The 27,011-nt window shown below is 50.4% G+C and overlaps 1 protein-coding gene across 1 annotated transcript; it reads left to right on the top strand.

Moving 5' to 3' along the window:
- LOC144381696 (thyroglobulin-like) lies at positions 1-25,895 on the top strand. Its single transcript, XM_078071657.1, has 13 exons — positions 1-67; positions 1,055-1,163; positions 2,511-2,608; positions 3,979-4,182; positions 4,551-4,710; positions 11,952-12,058; positions 12,756-12,899; positions 13,094-13,279; positions 17,301-18,395; positions 18,829-19,416; positions 22,052-22,291; positions 25,278-25,415; positions 25,810-25,895. The coding sequence occupies exons 1-13, from the start codon at positions 1-3 to the stop codon at positions 25,893-25,895; spliced, it is 3,222 nt and encodes a 1,073-aa protein (XP_077927783.1).
- Positions 25,896-27,011: the final 1,116 nt, after the last annotated feature.

Here is a 27,011-nt window from a genome sequence, read left to right as displayed (position 1 = left end):
ATGGCCCTGGCCTTGTGGGTCTTCAGTCTGCTGGGCTCAGCCTGCTCGGTGTCGGCCAACATCTTCGGTGAGTTATGAGCCCAAAGCCATGGAGGAGAGGGTCTGGAGGGAGCTCTCAGGCCGCAGCTCCGAAGTCAGCCAGGCTCTGCCCCAGTGCCTTGGGACATTTGGGATCTCATTCAGTCCTCACAACGTCCCGATGAGGGATTTCAGATGAAGAGACAGAGGTTCAGAAAGGTGGACTGAATTTCCTTGAGGTCACAGAAACAGGGATTGGTGGAGACCAGATGGGAAATCAGACCTTCCTAATTCAATTTTAGCTCACCCCACCTTTTTAGTGAATTTTGGCACTGGCATTTTTTTTTTTTATTCTCTTAGTGATCTCAGGCCGAGGTCATCCATGTGAGGCATTTGAGAAGTAGTCCGCAGGTAGTGAAAAAGATAAATTCACCTGTTCAGTGAAGTAGACGTGAGTTCCAGCAGTGGCTCGGCCACTTGCTGGGTGACTTTGGAGAAGTCTAAGCTTCAGTTTTCTTGTTGGAAAAGTAAGCCAGTGATGCCTCCCTCCCAACGAAGTAAGCTCCTGCGTGTCGCATGCTTTCTCAGTGGAGAAGACACGTGGGAGTTACTAATTCGTTTGCATTCCTGACCTGGGCCAAGAAGGTGTCCTGCCCACAGGGGTGGCTTGATAAACCCAAGAACACCTTCCTTCTGGTGTTCAGACCTAACCCCACCGAGGCTCAAGGGAACGCGGGGTTTGAGGTTTGACTTTGAATCCTGCCCTTGCCAACTATGTGACCTTGAGCAGGTTCCTGTCACCGTCTTAGTGACCCAAGGGTAAAATGCAGACCTCCCTTCCCAGGAGAGGCTGGGGGTTAAATGAGCCAAGGGCGTACTTAGAAACGTGTGAATAACTGTCAAATTACAAGTTAGAAGGTGATTGTTGCTGATGCCAGAAATACAACCCAGGAGAGCATCTGAGCTTTGGGGAGCCCTCTTTGCTACCGGAATCCCATCCACCCTCTTCCCTGTTGAGCTGCTTCCTTTTCCCCAGAATACCAGGTGGACGCCCAGCCCCTGCGTCCTTGCGAGCTGCGGAGGGAGGAGGCCTTTCTGAAGGGAGCAGACCACGTTCCTCAGTGCGCAGAAGACGGAAGCTACCAGTAAGGATTCCTGAGCCCTGTGGACTCCTGGGGCCCTAAGACACCTTAAAGCTTATCTCATCCCCTCCCCTCCACTCTGCGTGGTGCCCTCACTCTCCCCTGCCTGTGTCTAGGACATGAGGCCACTGTCACTTGGGGGGTGCCCGCCTCCCAGGTCTGTTCCTCAGGCTGATGGACACTGGATAATCTGACCCAGAGCGCCTCAGTCCCTGCTTCATCCCAGCCGGGACCAAGGACTTCCCTTCTTTTCCTGCCAAAACTTGCAGCGTAATTGCTTTAATGAAAGGTGTGGGGGGATTGATGCACTGGCGCGTCCTGTCCTCGGTGGGTGCTCCTGAGAAGTCAGAGGTGGGGGGATGCCAAGCTGCCTGGACTCAGGCCTGCGGCCCTGCCTCCAAGCCCTGCTGAGCCCAGCGATCTGCGCCAGGCGCTTCTGTCTCCCACTGTGAGCTCCTCTCTGGAAGGGGGGTTTGGCTGCCCTAATGTAAATGTGCGTCCTGGACTCCCCCTATAGAATGGAGCGATAATCTCAACAACTCCCCAGCAGAACATTCCGGCACAGGAATCGTTTGTGTGGGCCTGACAAGGGGAACCCTGTCCATGGACTGCGTTCTGGGAAACCCCTGTGAAATATTGCCACCTACCTTCATTTTCTATGTGTTCTTAATGCCCCCAGCAGCACCTTACACCTCCCAAGAGTGCAGATACCCTGTGGTCCGGCCCCTGCTTGGGCATCTGGGAGTCAGAAGGGCACAGGAAGTGACGGGAGGCTCACCTTTGTGGCCCTTATTCATGTTGCTGTTCCCCGTCACTTGCAGTTCCAACCCCCCTGGTCCTCCTCAGGAGGCCTGCCTGCGCTTTTCTCTTCACCCCGAGGACTGTTGACCTCCTTCTGCCCCTAGCAGGATCCCTGATCATCCTGCGGGCCTCATTGCAGTCACCACTTGCCCCGGGCAACCCATGAATGTGCCTCCCTGTGTAACCCACGCCCAAGGCTCTGCTCTCCCATCTCCCAGACCTCACCGACGTTTCGCCCACCCCTGGGCCACAAGGACACTGACTTTACCCCCTGCAGCGGCTGTGTGGCAGCCACATGGCAGGGCGGGCGTCTGCCACAGACCTTGTAGATGGGATGGCCGGAGGATGGATGGCTGAGATGTCGCAGGGATGAGCAAGACAGGAAAAGGCCAGCTTAGGCGCTACGTTGCCCACCCCTCTCCACTCCATGTCTCCCTAATTGAAACAAATTAAAACTTGGAAGACCCAAAAAGAAGAGGAAAACTAAGCTGGGTTGTGGCTCGGGGCCTCAGTAACGCCGTCCGTGTGGTGTGTCTCTCCTGCCCGCAGGACAATCCAGTGTCAGAATGATGGGGTCTCCTGCTGGTGCGTGGATGCGGACGGCCGGGAGGTGCCGGGCAGCAGGCAGCCTGCTCGGCCCGTGGCCTGTGAGTGCAAGAGTGGGTGTCTGGGGGAAGGAGGGTCCCTGTGACCCGGCAGGCCTCCCTCTGGGCTGCCGGACATTCCTCTTCCAATTGGGATAATAGTCCCACACACGAGGCCCTACTTCCTGCAGGACTGCTATGAACATCCAGTGGGTCCATCAAGTCATTTGTCCAGCAAACAGGTGCTGAGCTGGCCCGCTTTCGGGCTACCTGCCTGGTGCCAAGGAAGCTACAGGGCCAGACATCCAAGGCCTCTGGAAGCAGAATTAGGCCACGGACACACCTAGTGTTTTCTCGCCTCAGGTGTTTCTTTTTTTTTTTTTTTTTTTTTTTTAAGATTTTATTTATTTATTTGAGAGAGAGAGAATGAGAGACAGAGAGCATGAGAGGGAGGAGGGTCAGAGGGAGAAGCAGACTCCCTGCCGAGCAGGGAGCCCGATGCGGGACTCGATCCCGGGACTCCAGGATCATGACCTGAGCCGAAGGCAGTCGCTTAACCAACTGAGCCACCCAGGCGTCCCTGCCTCAGGTGTTTCTAAAATCTGAGACTTAGGTGAAAATTTCCCTGTTAAAATAATTATTATCATGAGTAGTCAAAGAAACACAGCCCCCCTGTAAAGCATGTCAGAGCTAAGCCTAAAACCAAGGTCAGTGGAAGCTGGTCATCTTTAAATGGTGATATTGAGCCTGGAACCAAAGATCTCCTTTGAGGAGAAAAGCCCTGTTTGGGACACGGGGTTGTTCGCGGCCAGCCTGGCTAGCCTGGGCAGCAGGCTGGCTCCCAGCACGCCCTGGCTGAATGACCCCGGCCCGGTCCCATGCCCTCACTGAGCTGTGGTCCCTCGTCTGTTATAGGAATGTAGGATCTGCTCACAGGATTTAAGGCACATATCAAACCCCGGGCACAAGTAGGTATTCAGCAGGGGTAGTGATTGTCAAGGTCACTAATCTCATGCATCAAGGAGGGCGGTCGTGTTTCGACCCTATAGGTAAGGAGGGAGGCCCAGAGTGGTTCAGGGAGGGTTCCACAACGAGGGTGTGGGCAGGGGTGTGGGAATGCGATCGGACAAACTCTGTCAGTGCTCAGCCTCCACTCAGCAGTGCCCGGGCTATGGGGGGGTCCGGTGGACCGATGGGCCACAGTGGAGGCCGCCCTTCCCCGACCTGGTGCACAGGATGCTGGGAGCAATCCTGGGATAAAACTGGACAGTCGGAGCGCTGGCCCTGAGCTTTCTGCCAGCTCTGAGGATCCCTGGGTCATGGGCCCGTCGCTCGCTCTCTGCATGGAGTGGGAAGGACACATCCCTGTCTCCAGGGAGGGAGCCTGATGCTCTCCCTGGAGCATCGTCTGACCCTGCTCCTTGCACCTGTAGGTCCGTCGTTCTGCCAGATGCAGAAGCAGCAGATCTTGCTGAGCGGCTACATGAACGGCACGACCACAGCCTACTTCCCCCAGTGTCAGGATTCGGGGGATTACGCGCCCGTGCAGTGCGACCTGGGGCGGGACCGGTGCTGGTGTGTGGATGCAGAAGGGATGGAGGTGTATGGGACGCGCCAGCTGGGGAGGCCGACTCGGTGTAAGTCTCTGGATCCCCGGGAGCCCACACGCCCCCCGGTGTGCGCAGCTTTCCACACAGAACCGAGACCTCGTCAGGTCTCCCTGACCAAAGGCAGAGGGCCTGGCCCTCAGTACAGAAACTGAGAGCAGTTTAGGAAGGTTTTATCACTGCTAACATTGCCACGTGGAGGACAATCAGGATTTGCTGGCTGGTTGTTAGAAGCATAAGCATGGAGGGCAGTGAGTGTTGGCAAGTCCCCCGCGCAGGACTCTGTCTCTGTGTGGGGCTGGGTCACGTGTGTAGGGTGAACGTCTGCATCCGGACTGCAGAAGCATATGCACCTACTCCTACCTAAGCCCTGACATTTCTTCCTCGGAAATGTTTAGGTCCCAGGAGCTGTGAGATAAGAAACCGCCGTCTCCTCCACGGGGTGGGAGACAAGTCACCACCGCAGTGTTCTCCAGATGGCGGGTTCATGCCTGTCCAGTGCAAGTTTGTCAACACCACAGACATGATGATTTTTGACCTGGTTCAGAGCTACAACAGGTAAGGGAGCCGGCCTCTGGGGGTATGCCCAATCCTGGGCCATCTCTCCCTATCCCCTGCCAAAGCTCATGCTCACGCCGGGGCTGGGGGTTTTGGGGTTTCAGAGGCACAGTCTGGGTTGAGAGAGGCCTCACTCTCATAAGCTGCTGGACATCTAAAGGAACAACAATATTTTTAACAAAACAAGCAAGCTGGCAACAGCCATTCGAATTAAAAATAGGTGAACCCCCCCTCCCCCGCCCCGGGGCCAGGCAGCCCATGGAAATAAAAAGACCAGAGAGCGAAGACATATGTATTGGGATGTCTACTGCATTGATTCTCACTGTAGCTGAAAACGGGGAACAAAGTGACTGAGAGACCCAAGGTGGGTGGCTGGATAAACGGGCCACCACCCTAAATATTTATGCAGCCATTAAGCAGAATGCTTTGGAACTCTACCAGTTGATTTGGAGAGGGTGCTGCAGCATATATTATGATAATATGATACAAGATACAAGGCGCTCGTATGATTTACTTTTTACCAAGCAAATAAGCACACACCCTTTTACGTGCATAGATGGTGATACGATTCTGTGTCGGTACAGGATTAGGTGAGCACAGGGCACTGTCTGACAGCGTACACTGGGGGATACCACCATCTTGGCCACCAGCAGGGTCAAGCTGCTGTGGAGAAACAGGGGTAGGGAGAAGGGAATCAGCGGAGAAGGAGAGAAGATGGCACTCTTGCAAGCATGGGCATGATCATATTTATGCATTTTTGTAAATTGCTTGTATGTAGGCACCTATAAATAAGCGTAAAGATTTAAGTAACAAATGTACAAAGGGAGATGCGTGATAGATCTTGGCCCAAATAATCAGATTGCTTCTGGTTATTTAAGATGGCCACTTGGTCAATGTAAAGGGCCGGCACAGACTTCAGACATGATTGAAACGCCCTGAGGGACATCAGTAAGAGTATTAGTCTGTGAATACTGGTGGGAATTCTCTTGGAAAACCTGAGCCTCTGTGTGGCTGGCTTCCAAGGTCACCCGTTTCTTTCCCTCTCCAAGAGAGACAACTCCCATGGGCTGTGCCGGGAGGGGTCACAGGCTTGCAGCCTGGCCACCAGAGCCGTCCCGGAGACAAGTCTTATTTGAGCTGTATATTATTTTAAAAACTGGAGCATTTCAAGTTAACTCCATGAAATTTCTGTTTGCGTAGGTAAAAATAGCTGAACATCAGCAATTTCTTATGTTTAACTTAATACACAAAATTCTGAATTCCTGAATTCCCCCATGGCCCCAAGAAGCTGGCCTTGAACTGTTCTTTTTTGGACTGATCACATGCGGTCCAGCAGTCCAGCGCTCCAGCGCTCCGGGTCCCTCTCGGTCCTGTTGCCTGCTCCTTCCATCCGTGTTACCTGCCTGGCCCCCTTGCATTTGCCCCTGTGATCCTCATTCTAACTCTGCCACTGCTTGGCAATGTGACCTGTTCATTTACCCTCTCTGTGTCCCTGTACTCCAGGGTCCCCATCTGAAATATGGGGTGGGGACACAGGGATAACTCCCTGCGCACTAGGTCCTGGTGAGGATTTAATGAGGCCTCATCTATGAAACCACTAAGACAAATGCAAATTATTATGCATCCATAGGGATGCCTCCTGTATCACCCAGCTGCAACGAATGTAAATTAGGTTTTTGGGTTTTTTTTTTTTTCCTCCCAGGCTTAGAGAATAGCCTGCCTGTGTGCACCTAAGAATTTCCCCAAAGCCCAATTAACTGATATTCATTGATGCAAACCAGTGTGTGCTCAGTTCAAGTTCAACTGGGTGCTTACTCTATACAGGCAATTTGACAACCTTCTGCCTACTTTAATCCTTACAAAAATAATTATGTTCTCTAGCAGACAGATGAGGAATCTGAAACACAGAGGCTAAGGCGCTCACCCTGGGAAGCAGAGTCAGTGGGCGCTAGAAGTGCCTGGCTGCGCTTACTATCCCACACCACCTCGATTCAAGTATCTTTCCCTGCAGAGAGCCTTGTGCACAGTAGGCCTGCAGTCTATGCTTATCACCAGTGCGTTCAAGAACTTATTTGCGGGGCCAGCTTGAGGCACAGTTCACAGCTCCTTCCATGAGAGGGCAGTCAAGTTAAACGCAAAAGTTCCAGACTAAGCATCCATTGTTTAAGAGAGACAAACAAAAAAAAATTTACTCCTGAAACGGGATCCTTTCCTTTTTGTAAGCAAGCATGTCTCGGGGGGAATTCCGATTTAGGAAGGTCATGGGAAGGGTTGGGCGGTTGGTTACTGGAAGCCCAGCCATATTCAGGGGTTTCTTGATAAGCCGACCTGGGCAGTGCCAGGCCCCGCTGTTCCACAGGGCACGGGGGAGAGTCTAGACTTCGTCCCTAAGGCTGCAGACAAAATACTGGATGGCCAGTTACATTTGAATTTCAGATAAGCAGGGGGTAATTTTTTAGTATTGGTATGTCCCCGAGATTGCATCAAGAATTTTGAGCCTATGGGGGAAGATTGGGTATATTTTGAATTTAGGAAAGCATGGACTGGCCGGGGAAGTGCAGAGGGGTTGCAGGGAGGCAGCTCTGTGGGGTCTGCAGGCTCCTGCTCAGGTCCAGGTGAGAGACCATGTTGGCATGGACCGAGAGCACGTGATGGAGAGCGCTGTGAGGGGACGGGAGGGCTAGAGAAACATTGCTGAGGTGGAATCCACAGCAACTGGTGAAGGTGGAAGGTGAGGGAGAGGAAGAGTGAAGCCCACGTCTGGTTTCTAGGTACATGGTACAGGATGAGTTTGGAAAAGGAAAATTGCATGTTTGATTTTGGAATACTGAATCTGAGAGGCTTTCTTTGGGACATTCAAGTGGAGAGCATGAAGCAGCTGACTTATTTGCATGGGGCCTGGAGGGGAGGCCGGAAACCTATGGCGAGCTCATTTGCCAACCTGCTGTGGGTTCGTCATGTGCTCAGTGATGATTTGCACTTGAACGTGGCCATAGCTTTTGCCGCTTGAAGCAGGTCCTTTTGCCTTCTGAAGGCCATGGCTAACGACACCTGTTTGGCTGGTGACTTTGAAAACCATGTCGTGGTGTAGAGTAAGCTTTTCTGGTTCTTCCAACTCTACCCCACCTTCCCTACTGCCTTCACTCAGCCACTAATAGAGAAATGCATTCTGGCTAAACAGATTGGAGGTCAAGGTTTGAAGGGCTGATGCCATCGCCAGGCCTTTGTGGTCCATGCTAAAACTCAGTTAATTGGTTTATCAGCTCTTGTCCTTAGTGACTAAGCAAACTCAAACTTTCTTAGCAACCAGTCTTACTTGAGATCCTTGGTCACCCATGCAAATCAGATAATCCAGTGAGAAGGATCAGATGCATCTTAATGTGTGGCAAGGGACATCATTACAGAACATGTGGAGCAATCTTCGAAGACTGACCATTGGTTACCTTCAAAGGAAACATCCATGACAGGTCCTCCTACTTGAAGGAGCGCTCTTCTGGCACCTAAATTGCTAATTTATTAATCGATGGTTAGACTTCTGGAGGCACTGTCTCTGGGTGGAGTGGAGAATCTGACTGAGTAGCGGGGTCTGCTGCCTGAGCCCAGGGCATGGATGCTGTTCTGCATGCAACCAGGACCAGGTGCCTGGCAGGGCCTGACATGTATTCCACTGAACCTGAGTTGTGATTTCTCTAGCTCTGGGTCACTCACAGTCTGAGCATCAACTCAGGACTGCCACTCTTTCCCTTGCACTATGATTTTCTTTCTTGAGAACTTTCTTACGATCCTCCTGAGGTTTTGCTTTTATTTAACAGAAGGGACACATCCTTTTCCACTAGATGAAATATGTCATTTTTTTATTTTTAAGGTTTTGTGCTGATTTTCTCTTCTTCCTTTCTTCTGACACGCCCTGAACAGGATAGAAATGGGAAATAGAGGAGATCATAGGGGAGGCAAAATAAGGGTAGAAAATAAGAATAAAACAAGGCAAAGGTTGCTATGTACCACTCATTCTATAAAGTTTTCTTTTCACAAATATAAGGGGCTGCATATTTGTCTCCAAGCACCTTATAACACTTGGAGAAAACACTCTCAGTTATTTGGTTTCCATCAGATAAAAGTAAACCTGTTTTTCAGAATAACACAATTTTTTCTTCTATTGAAGATGGAGAAGTCTTTGTTCCTCTGATCCTCATGAAAGGGACGATGCCATATGCCATAGGGTCCTATAGGACTCGACCGTATCCTGCTGCTAACAAAATGGTCCGTTTCCTAAGACCCGTGCCTAGAAGGAGAGTGGGCATGGAGCTTTCAGGAACAGTGTGTTCGTAGTAGAGATGCTTGCGTCCCGACATTCTCCACCAGACCTGTGCCTCCCCCAGCCTCTCAGTTTTTCCTTCTGCCCACACTGTCGTCCTCGGCCCCCGTTTTGAAGTTGGAGACGTGCTAATGATCCTTCTAGACATGTTCTCCATTCTCTCCTTGCCAAGTCCCTGTTCTTAGCTTCAGAATCCCACTCCAGACTCACTTCCTCTGGGAGCATTCTTTGGCTGTACACCAGGTTCCAAACCTAGCTGGCCTGAGTATTAGGATGGAGCCTTTCCCCCCTTTCCTCCTTGGGTTCAGTTTCAGTAGTTGGACTTTTGTTGGGGTAGCAGGGAAGGGTGGGGATCTAGTAAGCAGGAAGTTGTAAGCGTGACAGAGGCCCTCCCATCCTGGCGGACAGGAGAGCACCAATGACAATGGAGAAGCCGTGACTAAGCCATCCTAGTGCCCATGGCTAGGCTGGAGGAAGATTCCAGAATTCAGAGTGGCGATACCGTTTCAGAAATCAGCCACCAAAACCAGATTGTATCAAAGCGGACTTGGGGAACAAAGGAAATCGAGGAAGATTCAGAGTTTGAACTTCCTGTTGATGGCAGGGTGCTCTGCTTCCAAGGCAGCCCCCCATCCCACCAGCTGCTGCTGATGAGAGACCAGGTGCGATGGACTCAGGATGCCAGACCCCGGGTCCGGGCTGGGTGATCTTGGACCAGTCAGCTCACCACTCAGAATCTCAGGGTTCTCATCTGTGAAATGCAGCTTTGGAAGGGTTGTTGTGAGGCTTCAGTGAGATTAGAGGGTGCTTGGTGCAGTGTCTGATCGTCCAGAACACGCCCCCCATTATTATTTTTGGGAGTAGTAATGATCAGCAATGACCCCATGGGGCTCGGCCAGGGCCGGAGCTCTGACGTGTCTCGCTCCACACCTGAGCTCGTTTCATATCAGGAGTGAGGTCCTTGCTAAAAGCACACAGAGGCCCAGGTACTGGGTAGCTCATGAGACCGTAAAGGCAGAGAGGAGGAGCCTGACCCTAAAGTGGTGGGATGAAGATGGCCCAAAAGTCATGCTGCTTGCACTGGTCCTGGGACATGACCCTGAAGTGGGCCTTTGGGTCGAATCGGCAGAACATGGGTCTGGAGTGATCGAAACTTCCTGTGCCTCGTGCTGGGATGGGTTTCAGAGCCTCGGGCCCGCCAGGTGCCCCATCCATGCATTCTCTGGCACGCGTGTCTTCCACATCTGTTAGATATCGGGAGAAGGCAGGCAGAGGAGAGTCACGTGCCTTTCAGAATGTGAGACAGGAACAAGGCGCAGCCGACGTACACTGAACATCACCACTGGCAGATGGTGGCAGTACGTGGGTGCTAAGACCTGGGTTTAAACTCTGTCTCCCACTGCTGTTTCAGGATGGTGGCCAACATACCTTACCTTCTTCACCTCTAAAATGGGTACAAAAAATACCACTTGCCTTTTAGGAGTGTTAAGTGGATTGAACAAGTCAATGTATATTAAACATTTAGCAGATTGTCTTTTACAAGATAGTGCTCAATAAATGGAAGTGATTGTTACACTATTATTAGCGCTTTTAGAATTGAATTATCCCAGGTTTCAATTCATGAATTTTTATTATATACACTCCAATCCCTGGCAACTGGACAAAGTGAGTTTTTAGTTTCTGTTATGTGTAACTCACTTACTACAGCACTCCTTTTTATTTAACTCACAGGTACATAATAAAAGACCAACAATATGGAAAAAAAAATCCATAATCCTGTAGTGCTTTTGTAGGCTTTGTGTGGCATATTCATTTTCATGCAAATTAGCTAATACTTGTTGCACCCCCTGTTCGGGCTCTGAGCAACTCCTGTTATCTGTTGCCTTCCAATACCGGTTCATTTACACGGTAGTAATTGCAGTGTATACATACCACGTTGTATTCTACCCTTTTGATATAATGCTATGCATACATCCATTTAGGAAATTTACCACCATTGACTTCTTAATTTTCCTATTATTGGACATTAAGGTTTTTTGACGCAGCAGTGGGTCTCTTTGGGCAGACAGCTGTTGCTTGTGCTAACCGACACATTATGCTTGTTCTCTTGTGCTGGGCCTCTAGGGCATAAAAAATCTCTCAATGTTGCATAAAGATGAAAAATTCCTCTCTGGTTGCTAAATCATTGCACACGGGAAGAATCTTCCGTACGGTTTTATATCACCTAGCTTCATCTTACTTCCAGGATCGGGAACCCAGCCGATTAGCTCCTGATGGCAATTGCCAGGTCGGCCATGGCTTGGGCACACTTTCCCTGCACTTGTGGAAAGGGATGCATAGCCCTTTTAGTGGTGTCATATTGATTTCATGTGTTTTCAACTATGGAACTGGGAAGCGTCCTTAAGAATTTCCTATGGTGGAATCTGGCTTCTTTTCAAGCTCTGGAAAAGCTGTAAAGGGCTCTGGAGTCATTTGATCTCCCCAAATGAGATCATCTACAATGTACCATATGTTTGTCAAGCAAACTTGGCCTTTCATCCCTAGAATTATAGTCTAGTAAATTTATACTCCAGTAATGTGAGGTTCGTCACCTGTTTTCTGCCTGATCCTATGAGGCACATGCTTGGGTACAAACTGGTGAAATGCCACGAGGGAGGGAGATGACTAATTAGTAGGTGACAGCTGAGCACAGCTTCATTTTCACTTGTCCATCCTGGCTCTGGTGAGGTAAAACCAGCTTCGAGAAGAAATACATTTACTGAAAGAAACATGGAACAAATGGCATGAGATTAAAAAAAAACAACAACAAAACAGACATTCCTTCTCCCCAGATGAGATGAAACCACATTTATTTATTTCCACAAAGAAGAGCTTGTGAAGACTTGTGCTTTAGGAAACAGTGACCATAAATCTCATTCTGTCTTAGGTTTCCAGATGCATTCGTGACCTTCAGTGCCTTCCGGAGCAAGTTCCCCGAGGTGTCTGGGTATTGTCACTGTGTGGACAGTCAAGGGCGGGAGCTGGCTGAGACAGGTAAGCGCAACGCAGACAAGTGGAGGGGGTGAGAGAGGCATCCTCCAAACCTGAAAGCCTGAGTATCATTGCCTGCCAAGCAGAAAAAGCAGTGTCTGCCTGCTCCCCGCTGCTAGGCTGCCCAGGGTATTGAAGAGACCACAAATGTTCTCTTGCAAATGTTCATCTGCAGTGCTTTGAACACAGCTGCTGGTGCATTTGGAGCCTTTGTGTGCACTAGAAGGAGGCGCTCCGCCCTGGGCAGATGCAGCTCTGAGCCTGGAGAGTGTAACACAGGATGCGTTTTAATCGGCTCTCATTCTCGCAAGCTGGGCTCCTTTGTGCTGTGTACAACCTGCACAACTGCACAGAGCAGCCCTGGCTTTGGAAACCATTAAATCTTCTTTTTTTTTTTTTAAGATTTTATTTATCCACCGGGGGAAGGAAGTAGAGAGAGAGAGGGAGAGAGAATCTCCAGCCCAGAGCCCGTTATGGGGCTAGATCTCACGATCCTGAGATCATGACCTGAGCTGAAACCAAGAGTCTGACGCTCAACCAACTGAGCCACCCAGGTGTCCCCGAAACCATTAAAATCTTGATCAGACCTGATGCATAGTGATGCCCGCATAGGTGCCCTCCTAATGTCTGTCTGATCGGCCTGGTCAGGATGTCCTTTCTGAACGCACCCGGCCCTTGAAACGCTTCTGTCCTTGCTCAGGTTTGGAGCTGTTACTTGATGAAATCTATGACACCATTTTTGCTGGCCTGGACCTTGCTTCCAGCTTCGCCGAAACCACCCTGTACCGGCTATTGCAGAGACGGTTCCTCGCGGTTCAGCTCATCGTCTCTGGCCGATTCCGATGTAAGTACCGAGCGGGCGACACACGTGCGTGTCTCCGCTTGGAGGAAACCACTTGGGTTTTAAAGTCACAGCTGCCATGGCTGTTCTCCCGAAGTGGGCGCGAGGGTTTAAAACACTGTCAAAGCAAAGAGAATGCGTGCTGTCAACACAGCCCTGTTTACCCGCTGCGCTCTCCCTGCCCGCATCTCTCCTAGGCCCCACAAAATGTGAAGTGGAGCGGTTCACAGCGAGCAGCTTTGGTCACCCCTACATTCCGAGCTGCCACCGCAACGGGGGCTACCAGGCGGTGCAGTGCCAGCGGGGGGGGCCGTGCTGGTGTGTGGACGCCCGAGGGAAGGAGATCCATGGGACTCGGCGGCAAGGCCAACGGCCATCTTGTGGTGGGTTGCCTCTCCGGGGCCTTCTCTCTTGTTCTCGTCAAGTTATATGACTTTCACTGCTTCTCCAGACCAACCACCCCAGAACCCATCCATTCCACTGCCTCCTGAGTGTACCCCAGAGGCCTTCGAGCCCAGCATGAGGGAAAACCCATTTATTGTCATTAACTTCCAACATCTTTCTCCTCCTGTGTCACACATATTTGCTTCCTCAGTGATCTCAGAAGAAAGAAAAGAGAATTATGTTCACTTGTGCCATGAGAGAAGTGTGTACTGATAACTAAAGCAGGGCAAACAGGGTAGAGTCAATTCCATTTTGCAGAGTGTATGAAGAGGAGAGGTTCAGGAAGGCTTCATGGAACAGGTGACGCTTGATTAGAGTCTTCTTAAGTACAGAGATTTCCTGAAGGAGGAAAATAAGGAGAGGTGTTCTCTGACTACAGAGCGGGAGAATCAAATTATGAGGACATAAATAATAGGTGTTGATATGCTATTGGACAATGACTCTGCATGAAGGGCAGAGAAACAAATTGTTGGAGTATGATCAGGGTGGGGCTCTGCACTTTAAGCCCAGGGGTTAGAGTGAGGGATGAGATAGTGAGGTCTTTCCTACCAAAGCAAAGGCTTGAGCACTTCATCCCGGAGGTCAGGTGAAGACGCTGAGGGGTTTTAACCTGGAGAGTTCCATGGTGGTTTTGTGTGTAAGAAAGACCGCCCAGGCACTTTGAAGGGGGGAGCTGAAAGCAGGATTAGACTGCAGGCCCTAGGGCCAGGGTGAAGGTCATTGCAATGTTTTCAAGAATGAGGAGAGGACTATATTACTTTCCTGGGGCATCTGCAACAAATGACCACAAATTCAGGGACTTAGAACAACAGAAATATATTCTCTCAGTTCTGGAGCCTGGAAGTCCATCCAAAGTGTCAGCAGGACCATGGTCCCTCTGAAGGCTTCCGGGGAGACTCCTTCCTTGCCATTTTCCTGGCTTCTGATAGTTGCCGACAATCTCAGGCATTCCTTGGTTTGTGGCAACGTGGCCTCAAACTCTGCTTCGTCATCAGCTGGCTGTCTTCCCTCTGTGTCTGCCCTGTGGTTCTTCCTCTCCTCGTAATGACACCGGTAATATAAAATTAAGAGCCCACTCGACTCTAGTATGACCTTGTCTTCACTACCTACATCGACAATGACCCTATTTCCAAATAAGCTCCCATTCTGAGGCTCCAGGAAGGATGTGAATTTTGAGGAGACACTATTCAACCCAGCACAGGGACCGATACAAAAGTAGAAGCGGTGGTCTGGGGAGAGGGGTGTGGACATGAGAAATGTCTCAGGACACTCCAGTAAGACTCTATTCCATCTTACCAGTAAGATCCTGAAGGAGGTTAGGGGTGAGGGCAAGGGAGGAACCCAGGAGCTGGTGGATTCTGCAAGATTGCAAACAGTGAAGGAGGTAGGCCGGTCTTTTTATAGCCTCGAAAGAGATCAGTGCTCATGTTCATTCAACAATTCCTGTGAAGTCATTGATGTCTCCAGCTTCACATTTTGAGTGTTCTGCGTGGTGTTTGGTAGTATTCTATCTGCCAAGTGTAAGAATGCAGAAGAGGAACATTTTGAAGCTCTGCCTTGAAGGTATTTATGATTACACTGTCGTTCTCTTAAAACCTAGAGAATATTGTGCCCTCCAATTTCCAGGTGGAAATGGAGAACTATGGTTTTCCAAATTAAAACCAGAATGCTATCAAATGCAGGGATCATATATTTTTACCTTCTCCTCTCTGGTGTATCTGTCCTATTTCCATGCAAACGACTGCCACATGGAAGCAATGTCTGAATGTTTTTGCCTTGGTAACACTACATAACAAATGAACGGAAGGGATATGCCCTTAATTTGGAAGCAGAATAAGCAGAGCAGTGAACTTTATTTCTTCCATACGTTCCTGTAATACCTTCCATTCAAGGCAGCCATGGCCTGGTTGAGGGATGTGTTAGAGGTTCGGATGTTGCCAGTCTGTTTTCTCTCTCTGACCGCATGTTCCAGTTCTTTCTGTTGCCTGGTTACAGAGGGAAATTGGCTGACTTCCTTTTTGGCATCCGTGTGAACTGAAGGGAAAGAATTATTTTAAAAAATGTGGGGGTGGGTGGGTGGGTGGCTGAAAAGGAACTCTAAGATTTATGATTTGATGGAGAAACATGGAGCTTACTTACTTCCACCTGTGTGATGGAGATACTTGGAATTTGAATTTAAAGTCTTTTTTCTTAATGTGATTGCAGTCAACCTAGAATATTCAGATAGAATGACCTGACCACGTACACATGGAGTTGACTGAGCTGATCACTGTTTAATTAATAACTTCAAGGAAAGGTCAAGAAACCTAGAAAAATGTGCTAAGTGTGTTTGCTGCATGGGCATTATTATATTATAGAAAATACCTTATTTCCTATAATATAATTCTATATTATATATTACAACATAGGAAAATATTTCTTATTATAGGAAATAATAATAGCATTTAAAGTATGGTTCTCATTCTCCAAGAGACTATAAACTAGTTAGCCTAGACAAGCCTACCCTCAAGGAGGGATTAGGCAGCCGCACGAAGAGCATATAATGAAGCATTAAAGTCCATTAAAAATTCCAACAAGAGAATGCTGGGGGAAAAAAAAAAAACATTTCATTAAAAACAAATAGGAATTTGTTGGTGTATTAGTTTCCTAGGGCTGCTGTAACAGATTACCACAAACTGGGTGGCTTCAAACAACAGAAATTTATTCCCTCCCAGTCCGGAGGCCAGGAATCTACAATCAAGGTGTTAGCAGGGCTGAGCTCCCTCTGAAGGCTCTAGGGAAGAATCCATCCTTGGCCCGTCCAGTTTCCGGGGGCTGGAGCAACCCTTGACCTTCTTTTTCTTTTTTATTTTCTTTTTAAAATTTTATTATGTTAGTCACCATACATTACATTATTAGTTTTTGATGTAGTGTTCCATGATTCCTTGTTTTCGTATAACACCCAGTGCTCCATTCAATGCATGCCCTCCTTAATACTCATCACTGGGCTCACCCATCCCCCCCCCCCACAACCCTCAGTTTGTTTCTTGGAGTCCATAGTCTTTCATGGTTCGTCTCCACCTCCGATTTGCCCTCCTTCTTTTTTCCCTTCCTTCTAATGTCCTCCATGCTATTCCTTATGTTCCACAAATAAGTGTAACCGTATGATAATTGACTTTCTCTGCTTGACTTATTTCACTTAGCATAATCTCCTCCAGTCCCATCCATGTTGATGCAAAATTTGGGTATTCATCCTTTCTGATGGCTGAGTAATATTCCATTGTATATAGGGACCACATCTTCTTTATCCATTCATCTGTTGAAGGGCATCTCGGCTCTTTCCCCAGTTTGGCTATTGTGGACATTGGTGCTATGAACATTGGGGTGCATATGGCCCTTAACCCTTGGCCTTCTTTGGCTTGTAGCTGCATTCTGCCCCCATCTTCACAAGGCCCTTTTTCCTGAGTGTCTGTGTCTTCACATGGCCTTAGGAGGACATCCATCATTGGACTTAGGGCTCGCCTGAATCCAGTGTGATCTTATTTCAACTAATTACATCTGCAAAGACCCTACTTCCAAATGATGTCATGTTCTGAAGTTCTGGGTGGATAAGAATCCTGGGCTGGGGAGACAAGGAGGACACTGTTCAGCCTAGTACATTTGGTGCATGTGTGTGATCAGGTTTTCAGAAAGGGGGCCGGTGCCCATGAGCCTTGCCTTAGAAGGGGGTCACCCTCCAGTGAAAGGTAGGAGAGGGAGTCATGTCAACTGGAACACTCACTCCCCCAAATGGCCACCATGGATGCTGCTTGGGGGGGAAGAAAAATAAAGAAATAATAGGATAGAGGAGATAGAGGTACAAAATGTCGATGTTCCTCATTGAAATTGTTGACATCTTACTACCAGAAGGATCTGTGGGGTGGTCTCAGGATTATTTGCTGACGTTAAAACCATTTCTCCTGTCTGCTCTGTCTTGTGCAGCTGAAGATCAATTCTGTACCTCAGAGAGGAGGCAGGCCCTGTCTAGACTACACTTTGGGCCCTCGGGCTACTTCAGCCAGCACAGCTTGTTCTTGGCTCCTGAGGGAAGGCAGGTGTCTCCGAGAGTAGCCAGATTTGCCACCTCCTGCCCACCCTTGATCAAGGAGCTCTTTGTGGACTCTGGGATTCTCCACCCAATGGTAGAAGGGCAGGATAAACAGTTTTCTGCCTCAGAAACTGTCCTCAGAGAAGCCATTGGAGCGATTTTTCCCTCCCGAGAGCTGGCTCGTCTTGCCCTTCAGTTTACCACCGACCCAAAGCGCCTCCAGCAAAACCTCTTTGGAGGGAAATTTTTGGTGAATGTTGGCCAGTTCAACTTGTCTGGAGCCCTTGGCACAAAAGGCACATTTAACTTCAGTCAATTTTTCCAGCAGTTTGGTCTCCCAGGCTTCCAGAATGGAGGGACCGATCTAGCCAAGCCCCTCTCCTTGGGATTTGATTCAAATCCTGCCACAGAACCTCCTGAAGCCTCTAAGAAGGGAGCTGCTATGAATAGGCCGATTGTGGGCAGCTTTGGCTTTGAGATCAACTTGCAAGAGAACCAAAATGCCCTGACATTCCTTTCATCTCTCCTGGAGCTTCCAGAATTCCTTCTCTTCTTGCAACAGGCTCTTTCGGTGCCAGAAGACATAGCAAGGGATCTAGGTGACGTGATGGAAATGGTGCTCAGCTCCCAGGGCTGTGAGCAGACACCCGGCAGCCTTTTCATCCCACTGTGCTCGGCAGAAGGAAACTATGAGGATGTCCAGTGCTTTGCTGGAGAGTGCTGGTGTGTGGATGCCCGGGGCAAAGAACTTGCTGGCTCCAGGGTTAGAGGTGCACGGCCCAGGTGCCCCACAGAGTGTGAGAAGCAAAGGGCTCTCATGCAAAGCCTTTCGGGCAGCCTGCCCGCTGGGGCCAGCCTGTTTGTCCCTTCTTGCAGCAGCGAGGGGCATTTCCTACCCGTCCAGTGCTTCAACTCAGAGTGCTACTGTGTGGACGCCGAGGGTCAGGCTATTCCTGGAACTCGAAGCGTGCTCGGAGAACCCAAGCAATGTAAGTCTGTTGAGTATCCAATCCACAGATCCCGATTCTCTCTTGGGGCCCTGACACGGTGCATTGCAGAAAAAAATGGATTCCGTTGTAGCTTACGTCCCAACTGCTGCAATGGCGAAATTTGCCAGTTCACTTAAAAATTGTCCATAAAAGGGCTGATACTGTTAACCATTCTGGTGAGTGAATAGGGAGACTCATGTGGCCTCCAGGAGCTTAAAGGTTTCCGTAGAGCTGACAACAGCCCGTCACAACAGTGCCAATTTGGTGACGGGGAGGCTCTCGGTCTAGGTGTTATTTCCAGATTTACGGTTGATGGGATTTCTGTGGCTGTGTAAGGTTTTAGATAGGGTTTGGACAGTCCGGGGTTTTCATCTTGGCCTTTCGGGCTCACGGAACTTTTTCACCTGACACACCTGCTCCTTGTTCCTCGCAGGCCCCACACCCTGTCAATTACAGGCCGAGCAAGCCTTCCTTGGGGCAGCGCGGGCCCTGGGCTTGGACTCCAGTAAGCCGCCCTCCTTCTCCAGCAGCTACATCCCACAGTGCAGCCCCAGCGGGCAGTGGAGGCCTGTGCAATGCGACGGGCCCCCTGAGCAGGCCTTCGAGTGGTACGAGCGATGGGGGGCCCAGAACAATGGTGGCCAGGAGCGGACCCCTGCCGAGCTGCTAAGGAAGATCTTGAGCTATCGAGAAGCAGCTTCCGGAAGCTTCCGTCTCTTTATTCAAAGTCTGTATGAGGCTGGCCAACAGGGCATCTTCCCAGGGCTAGCGAGATACTCTTCTTTCCAAGATGTCCCACTGGCCGTGATGGAAGGCAACCTGACCCAGCCTGGGGGGAATGTCCTCCTGGAGCCCTACCTCTTCTGGCAGATCCTAAATGGCCGGCTCAGCCGATACCCAGGGCCCTACTCCGACTTTAGTGCTCCTTTGGCACACTTGGACCTTCGGAGCTGCTGGTGTGTGAGTGAAGTTGGTCAAGAACTCGAAGGCACACGGACAGCGCCGGGCAAGGTCCCAGCATGTGAGTTAAGCCATGTGGCAAGCTCCATCTGTGTTTTTACAAACAAGGTGTCTGGTGGGGGGGCTATTGAGTGTCAAGCGGGCATGGAGTTCGGATATGGCCAGGTACATGCCTTCCGTGGTTGAGGCACCCGAATGCATTAGTCAGCTCTGGCTGCTCTAAGGGAATACCAGAGACTGGGCGGCTTCACCCACAGATGTTTCTCACAGTTCCAGAGGGTGCATGTCCAAGACCAAGGTGTTGGCAGATTCCTCTCCTGGGGAGATCCATCTTCCTGGCTTGCGGAAGACTACCTTCTCACTGTGGAGAGAAAGAGCTCTGGGCTCTTCATCTTTTTATAAAGATACTAATCCCATCCAGAGGGTCCCACCCTCCATGACCTCTTCTAAACCTCATCACCTCCCAAAGGTCCCAACTCCAAGTACCATCACCTTGGGGTTAGGGCTCCAATACATACATTCTTGGGGGGGACATGAACATTCAGACCATAACACCAAGGCTCATAGAAAGGAAGTGATTTCCCTACACCTCTGCAGTAGGTGTTGGCAACATTAATGTAGTTCATTTTTAAATGTTCGTATGATTTATGCGATCTGAAGAGAAACCAGAGTGTTCGTATGATTGATTATTTAAACCAATGCCTCAAATTTGAGCTGGATGTCGTCTGTGTACAAAGCATGATCTTAGGAGAGATGAAGGCTATCAAGTGGATATGACCTGGTTCTTGCCTCTCTGTAATCTCTCATAAATTAGGTGCACCATTTGATTAACCAATGCACATTATGATTCTACTCACAAGGACATGCTAGGTGCCCCGGACCTCAGACAGTGCTCCTGCCTTTAAAGTGTCTTTAATTTATTTGAGGAGTTTAATTATAGGACTGATTGGAGAGCAGTTGAAGAAGGTCGGTAAGGTCAGCTCTGTGGCAGGTGGACTTATAGGAAAGCTGTGGTATCTGAGGCATAAGCAGAATGAGGTTGACTCTCTCTTAAATTAAAATGTCTTATTACCAAGTGGCCATGCCAGAAGCTTGAAAGCATAACGAGACAGATTCAACACTTATTGTAAAATGAGAACCTCTCTAACCAGCAGTGCTAATAGTACAGGTAATATTACAGCTCTTCAAGGCCAAAGAAATCTCTCAATCCATTCTTTGCAATGTTCAACATTGTCCACACCTTTCCGGATCATGTTAACATCAATCAGATGATTTTGACTTAAGCCAAAGTATAGGCTTTAGCAGCAAGTGGGTTTTTAGAATGTTGGGTCATAGGAATCATGCGGTGAGAACAGTAGTACCCTGGGCATATTGAACGCCTGGAGACCCCCCGACTAGGATTCTCCATTGAAGTGCCGAGTCCCAACAATAGGCTGACCCTCCAAGTGAATGCATTGATATCAGCATGCTGTTGTATAAAAAGTCTCCTTCATTTTTTGAGATTCTTTATACCAACGGTCAGGTCTCCCACACGAGTACATTCCTATAATTTCAGATGCTTTAACATTGAATTTGGTCCTCTTTGCATCTGATTTTTGAGGTCCAAGTTGATGAGACCAATAGCACCTTGCCACTTTTTTTTTTTATTATGTTATGTTAGTCCCCATACAGTACATCATTAGTTTTTGATGTAGTGATCCATGATTCATTGTTTGCGTATAACACCCAGTGCTCATTACAACACGTGCACTCTTTAATACCCATCAGTTTGCTTGCCTTGGCCTGAGTGCCAGGCAAAGCATTCGAATGGGGTTTAGAATCCGTGGGCCTTTCCTGTGAATACCAAGAGGCGTGGAGAAGATACACAATATCTTGTTCCCCGGGGGTACGAGATAATCTGCTGGGAAGCAAGAATTAGAGCTTCCACCTGTAGGAAGTGTTTTATCTTTTCCTTCTAAAGTTCTGCTTTTGGTTTTACGATGACCTACTTCTAACAGCTGGAACAGCTGAGCGAACTGTACCTCGTATATGATAGTCATGCATGTATTCGCTTTACAAAGAAATACGCATGTTTTGGGGGCACACGTTCAAATTCTTTTGTTGATGGGGCATATGATCCAAAGGGTTTGAGGACCAGAGGTTGGAGGCTTGACCCTCCAGGTGTGGTTCAGCAGCATTACCATCACTTTGGGAAGTTGTTAGAAATTTGGAATCTTGGATCCCACCTGCTGAATTGACACCTGCCTCTCTCCAGATTCCCCAGGAGGCTCTGATGCCCCCGAAAGCTTGAGAAGGGCTGGCCTAGAGGACACAGTGCTGGTTCTACTAGGGTCTTCAGCCCTGTTTCTATCACCTAGTACTCTGTGGCCAGAGTCACATGCCTCAGCTTCTCATCTGTAAGACCCGGATACTATCTTATTGGGCTGTTGTATAGATTAAGTTAGATTGTCTGTGTAAATGTGCTTAGTATAACATCTGGTGTGGAGTAGACATTAGCTATTGCTCAACTTCTTACATAGCAGGTCCTCTGTAAAAGGCGAGTGAGTGAAATTGTGGAGATGAAACAGAAGGAACATTCCAGGCTATAAAAAGAGCTGGGTGAAGGAAACAGCTGTGACAGACATGTGTGCATATTTATATGCACACGTACCTCAGAGGGAGCGAAGTGTCCAGCCATGATGTCTTTATTCCCCCAGGTCCTGGCTCTTGTGAGAAGGTGAAGCTTCATGTCCTGCAGTTCATTAAGGAAACGGAAGAGATTGTCTTGGCTTCCAACAGTTCTTGGTTCCCTCTGGGAGAGAGTTTCCTAGCGGCCAAAGGAATCCAGCTGACCGACGAGGAGCTCTCCCTTCCTCAACCCTCTCCATCCCGGGAGACTTTCTCAGAGAAGTTTCTGAGTGGGGACGATTATGCCATTCGTCTGGCAGCTCAGTCTAGTGAGTGTCATGCACTTCTGGCTTCTTGTTCCAGCTTGTTGGGGAGGCAAGGGCTTGAGTTGGCTGCTCTTCAGTCCTCCTCCAGACTTTGTGGCCCTGGTTTTCCCAGGCCTGCGGGACCCTGGGAAAGAAAAGACAAAGTGGTTTTGTGTACCAGTCAAAGCTGGCACGATGCGCATCTCTCCGGTATATGCCCGAATCCACCAGCACAGCCACTTGGGGGCAGGTCTCCACATCTTGTATTGCAGATGGTGCCCACAACCCACCATGCAGCCAAACATTCTTGCTAGAATGTGAGGGGACCCAGCCCGAAATGCTCATGTTCTGTTCTGAGGCTTCCCTCTACTTCTCTGGGGGGAAAAGGAGTTCCATGAGATCAGTGCCGCGCTCACCATCTGTGATTCCTTTCAAATGCAGAGACTGGGGTTCAGTCACATGCTCAAGTTAACCCAATGAATAGCTAGCGGAGCCTGGATGGTCTGGGCCCCGAGCCTCTGTCCCTTGCCCGGCTGATCCCTGGTGCCCAGAGATTGGGGCTGTCTCATCCCAGAGCCCCTGCTCTTCCTGCACCACCCACAGCCAATTTGGCAGGAGGGTCCGACCCCTCTCCCAGGTCTCTTATGACCCCACACCAACTGGACAGGGACAAACACTGCCTCTACTGCAAGCATCCTGAGTTCCCCACTCCTTGTCAGATGATCTCAGTGGATTCCTTATCTGGGGTTCTCTGGGCTTGGGTCACACAACAGCAAAGTGGTGCTCCCCTTGACGATATCCATGCCAAGACGAGAGCCCCCCCCACTCCTGCAGGCCAAGGCCTCCCTGCTTTCCCCCTCAGGGATGTCTGCTGCTGCCGCCTGGGGTGTCCAGACCCCAGTGAGAATCTCCCAGGCACCATCTTTGTTTCCTGCCTCACTGCCATGCCCGTTGTCCCTTCTGGGAGCACGAAGCACCACATCTTGTTCATCTTTATATCACAGGGCCCAGCACAGTGCATGACTGACACAGAGCAGGAGCCTGGTACATGTTGCTAAACCATCCTTCTTGCTTCTTTTGTCCCCGATCTCTTTCTCTTCCCTCCCCTCCCCACCTCTTCCCCACACTCAGATACTTCTTGTCTCTGTTCCTCAGAGACATGGGGATTTCTGCTTTTGGCAAGAAACCAGTTGTTTTCCATTCTGTCCCTGGACAAGATTTGATGTCATCAGAGGGATCTGTGGCATTGATGCTCCTGTGGTTGTGAGCATTGGTTAGGGAGGGGACTTGAGAGGAAGGAGAGAAGTATTTCTTGGTGCCATAGAGATTTAGTCATTGAATCGCACAATGGCATTTTCTTCAGAAGTCAAGTTAAGGAAGTTCCCCTCCACCTAGCAACACGCTCTGACTTTGCATGCTGAGGTGGTAATGAAAAGAGGAAGGGTCCATAGAGGAGGACCAGGGGTGCTCATTTCTCTCGAATCCTTCAAGATGAGAGGAGGTGTCTCTAATCTTGCAAAGGAGAGGAAGCTCTTTGTGTGTAGACCCGCAGGGTCTGGGGATTGAGAGCCCAGGACCAAGAGAGATGAAGGGTCACGGAGGGTCTTTGGCCAACAACACATGGTCGCAGTGTCCTTGGGCTTAAGGAGGGTGAGGGAGGGACACGGGCATGAGCTTGGTGCTCAAGATCTTTTGATGTAAATGTCACACTTACCCTATTGGGTAAGTATTAGAGCCATTTCATCGATGGGGAAACTGTGGCTCAGAGAGGTTAGACAACTTGCTCATGACCGATAAGATCACTCATGATAACCCAGAGGTGCTGGGCCAGGATTCAGGCTGAGGCTCGTCAGACTCATGAGTCCTGTCTCGCACACCAGGCCAGTTTTTGGGGTCCTGGTCTCCTCGCGGGGTTCTGACCGTGGGCTGCTGGTGTCTCCTTGGGAGCTGCGAGCCCATCTCTGAGGGGAGCAAGTCGGGAGATGTGCTCCAATGTGAGGCTGGCCTCTGCTCACTGGGCTGCCCTGGATGTGACCCTGTGGCTGCACCCCTCCCCACCCCACGAGCCCACCCCGAGCACCAGCAGGAGTGGAGAGGTGGTTGAGGAGGTAGGACTTGAGAAAGGGTCTGGGGGACAGTTCCTGGCTACTTAGGAGGAAGATGATGCTGGGGGCAGATCAGACTGGGGCGGGAGAGCTGTGAGCCCCAGTAACACGTACGATATCTAGTCGGTCCTAGTGGGGAGTGCGGCGGGGGAAGCCAGGCAGGCAGGGGACACCGAGCACAGAGGACGGTGCTGTCTGAAGGCAGGGTGACCCTCTGTACATCCCATAGCCTGCCCCGCTGAGCCTCTTCCCGCACCTTGGGGTGACAGCGCGGACTGCCTGGGCTGTTGTGAAGACCAGATCGGATTTTGTGGGGAACAAAGCCTCGGAAGGCGCTAAAGCGCTAGATTGAGGGGCTTGGCAGGGAGGGCACGGGGCAGGTTGTCACACGCTGACTTCTTGTGTGCAGAGCCCGTCCCTCCGCTTCCCACCGTGAGCCTGGGGTAAGCGGCATCACCTGTGCCTCAGTTTACCACCGTCAGATGGGATGATATCACCTCTCGTAGAGGGTTGCCGTGAGGCTCCCGTTGGCTCAAACATATTTAGATCGTGCCTGGCGCGTAGTAAGTGTTCCATAAATGCCATCTTCTGTCACCGCTGTCTCACACGTCTGAGGGCACGCCGCTGACCGAATCGGCGCCCTCCGAAAGCGATTCCGGGAGGACAGCAGTGAGTGCTTCACACCTCTGCCCCCTTTTTATTTTTAAAGGACAACCTGGTGAGCGCCGATCCGCTTTGAAGGCGCCTCTGCCGGACTTCGGGTGGCAGTGTTTGTCACGTCCATAAGACGGCCTCCTTATGTTGGCACGAGGGCGTGCGTGGCTGTTGTCAGCCACGGACCCGGCACTGCCGAGGCCCTTCCAGGTTGGAGCTCACCTTGCTGCCCCCCTCTCTCCCGACTGCAGCCCTTGACTTCTATCAAAGACGCGGCTTTGTCCTGGGGGATTCCACACGCGCGGCCGCCCTTCTGCGGCCCGGCCCCTACGTGCCCCAGTGCGATGCATGGGGAGGCTGGGAGCCTGTGCAGTGCCATGCTGGGACCGGTGAGCGGGGATGGGCCCCCCTGGGGTGGGGGGGTGGAGTGACACCCTCTTTTTCACTGAGAGCAAAGGGCTTTGTGCTGGGATTGGTGAGCTGCACTCTAGGCCCCTCTTTGGCAGCTGATGGCAAATCCCTTAGTATCTCTGGACTTCGGTTTTCCCATCTGTACAATGGGAGTTGTGACCTGCCAGCCCGAAGGTCCAGGGACTCGTTGCGGGAGGGAGCGGGGTGTGTGATTGTGGACAGTGGTGGGCAGCGGGGAGTAGATGCAGGGCTTGCACCTCTCTGCACTTCCTTCTCTGCATTCTCTGCTGTGAATGCAGAGAAGGAAAGTTGTTTGGGGGCATGTGCACGGGGGGTGCACTTCCTAACCTTGTGAGGCTGGCTCTTTCCTAGGCTACTGCTGGTGTGTGGACGGGAAGGGAGAGTACGTCCCCACCTCGCTGACTGCCCGCTCCCCGCAGATCCCCCAGTGTAAGTGAAGCCCCAGGAGCTCCCTCCCCGGCCCCCGAAGCCTTCAGACCAGCCCCCGAGGGCAGCCAGGCCACATTTTCCCACACCCCCAAGCCTGGAAGACCCTCTTGGCCGAGGCTGATCTGGGCACCTAGCTTCCTAGGTGGAGATAGTCACCGACCATGGAGAAAAAGCCCGGAGTCCCCTTCCTCGCACCTGCTCCGGGGACATGTTCATCCACTTCCGTAGTCTGACTGCCTGACAACCATCCCACAGCTGCCCCGGAAGCCAGCCTCCCTCCTGGGGCTCGGACCCATGTCACCAAGGCCCACGTCACATCTCAAGGATGACACCCTCCCCACCCCGGTCTCTGTCCCTGAACCGTGGCCTGCTTCTCCTCTGAGGTTCCAGCTGTCCGTGCAGGGCACCTCCATCTACCCTGATGCATGACCTGCCTGGGCTCCCCGCTCTCCCCTGGGGACCCACGGCCGGTCAGTTAAGAGTTTCACTCTCTGTCTCAGGCCCCACCGCCTGTGAGACATCTCAAGCCAGTGGGCTGCTTTCCAGTTGGAAACAGGCTGCATCCCAGGGAAACCCATCTCCAAAAGACCTGTTCATCCCCACCTGCCTAGAGGTAAGGCTCTGAAGGCCCAGGAGGGTTTGAGGTGGGAGCCAGAACTTTCTCCCATACACTGAGGATGATTTTTCTAGTTTTCAATAAACTTGTTTTAGTTAAAAACTCACAGGTAGTTCTAGGCCTGGGCTTTCATCTTCTCCCTGGCAGGCCCTGGCTGTGTGACCTTGGGCAATTTACTTACCTTCTCTGTGCTCCAGTTTGCTTTATTTGATCCTAAGATTGGGCCGCATTTTTATCCTACCTAGTGCGAGGATTGTTTTGAGGCCCTAAGGAAATACCTTCCATGAAAACTCTTTGCAAAATAATCTGCACTTAAATGCTTGCTGCTGTGCTTTTCCAAAGTCATCTTGGCTACATTGATACACCCATCATATCTGTTTCTTAATATAAAGGGAAGACATTGTAATATTACTGTTCTCAGATTGCTGGATGATTGCAGGAACTGATGCAAAACCCCCAAAGAAAGGATTCTTGCTGGAGTCTTAACCGCTTACTTGCCGAGTGATGG

Source organism: Halichoerus grypus, chromosome 5 (assembly GCF_964656455.1).
Source record: "Halichoerus grypus chromosome 5, mHalGry1.hap1.1, whole genome shotgun sequence".
NCBI classification, from domain to species: Eukaryota; Metazoa; Chordata; class Mammalia; order Carnivora; family Phocidae; genus Halichoerus; species Halichoerus grypus.
This window is presented reverse-complemented; position numbering and strand designations above follow the sequence as displayed.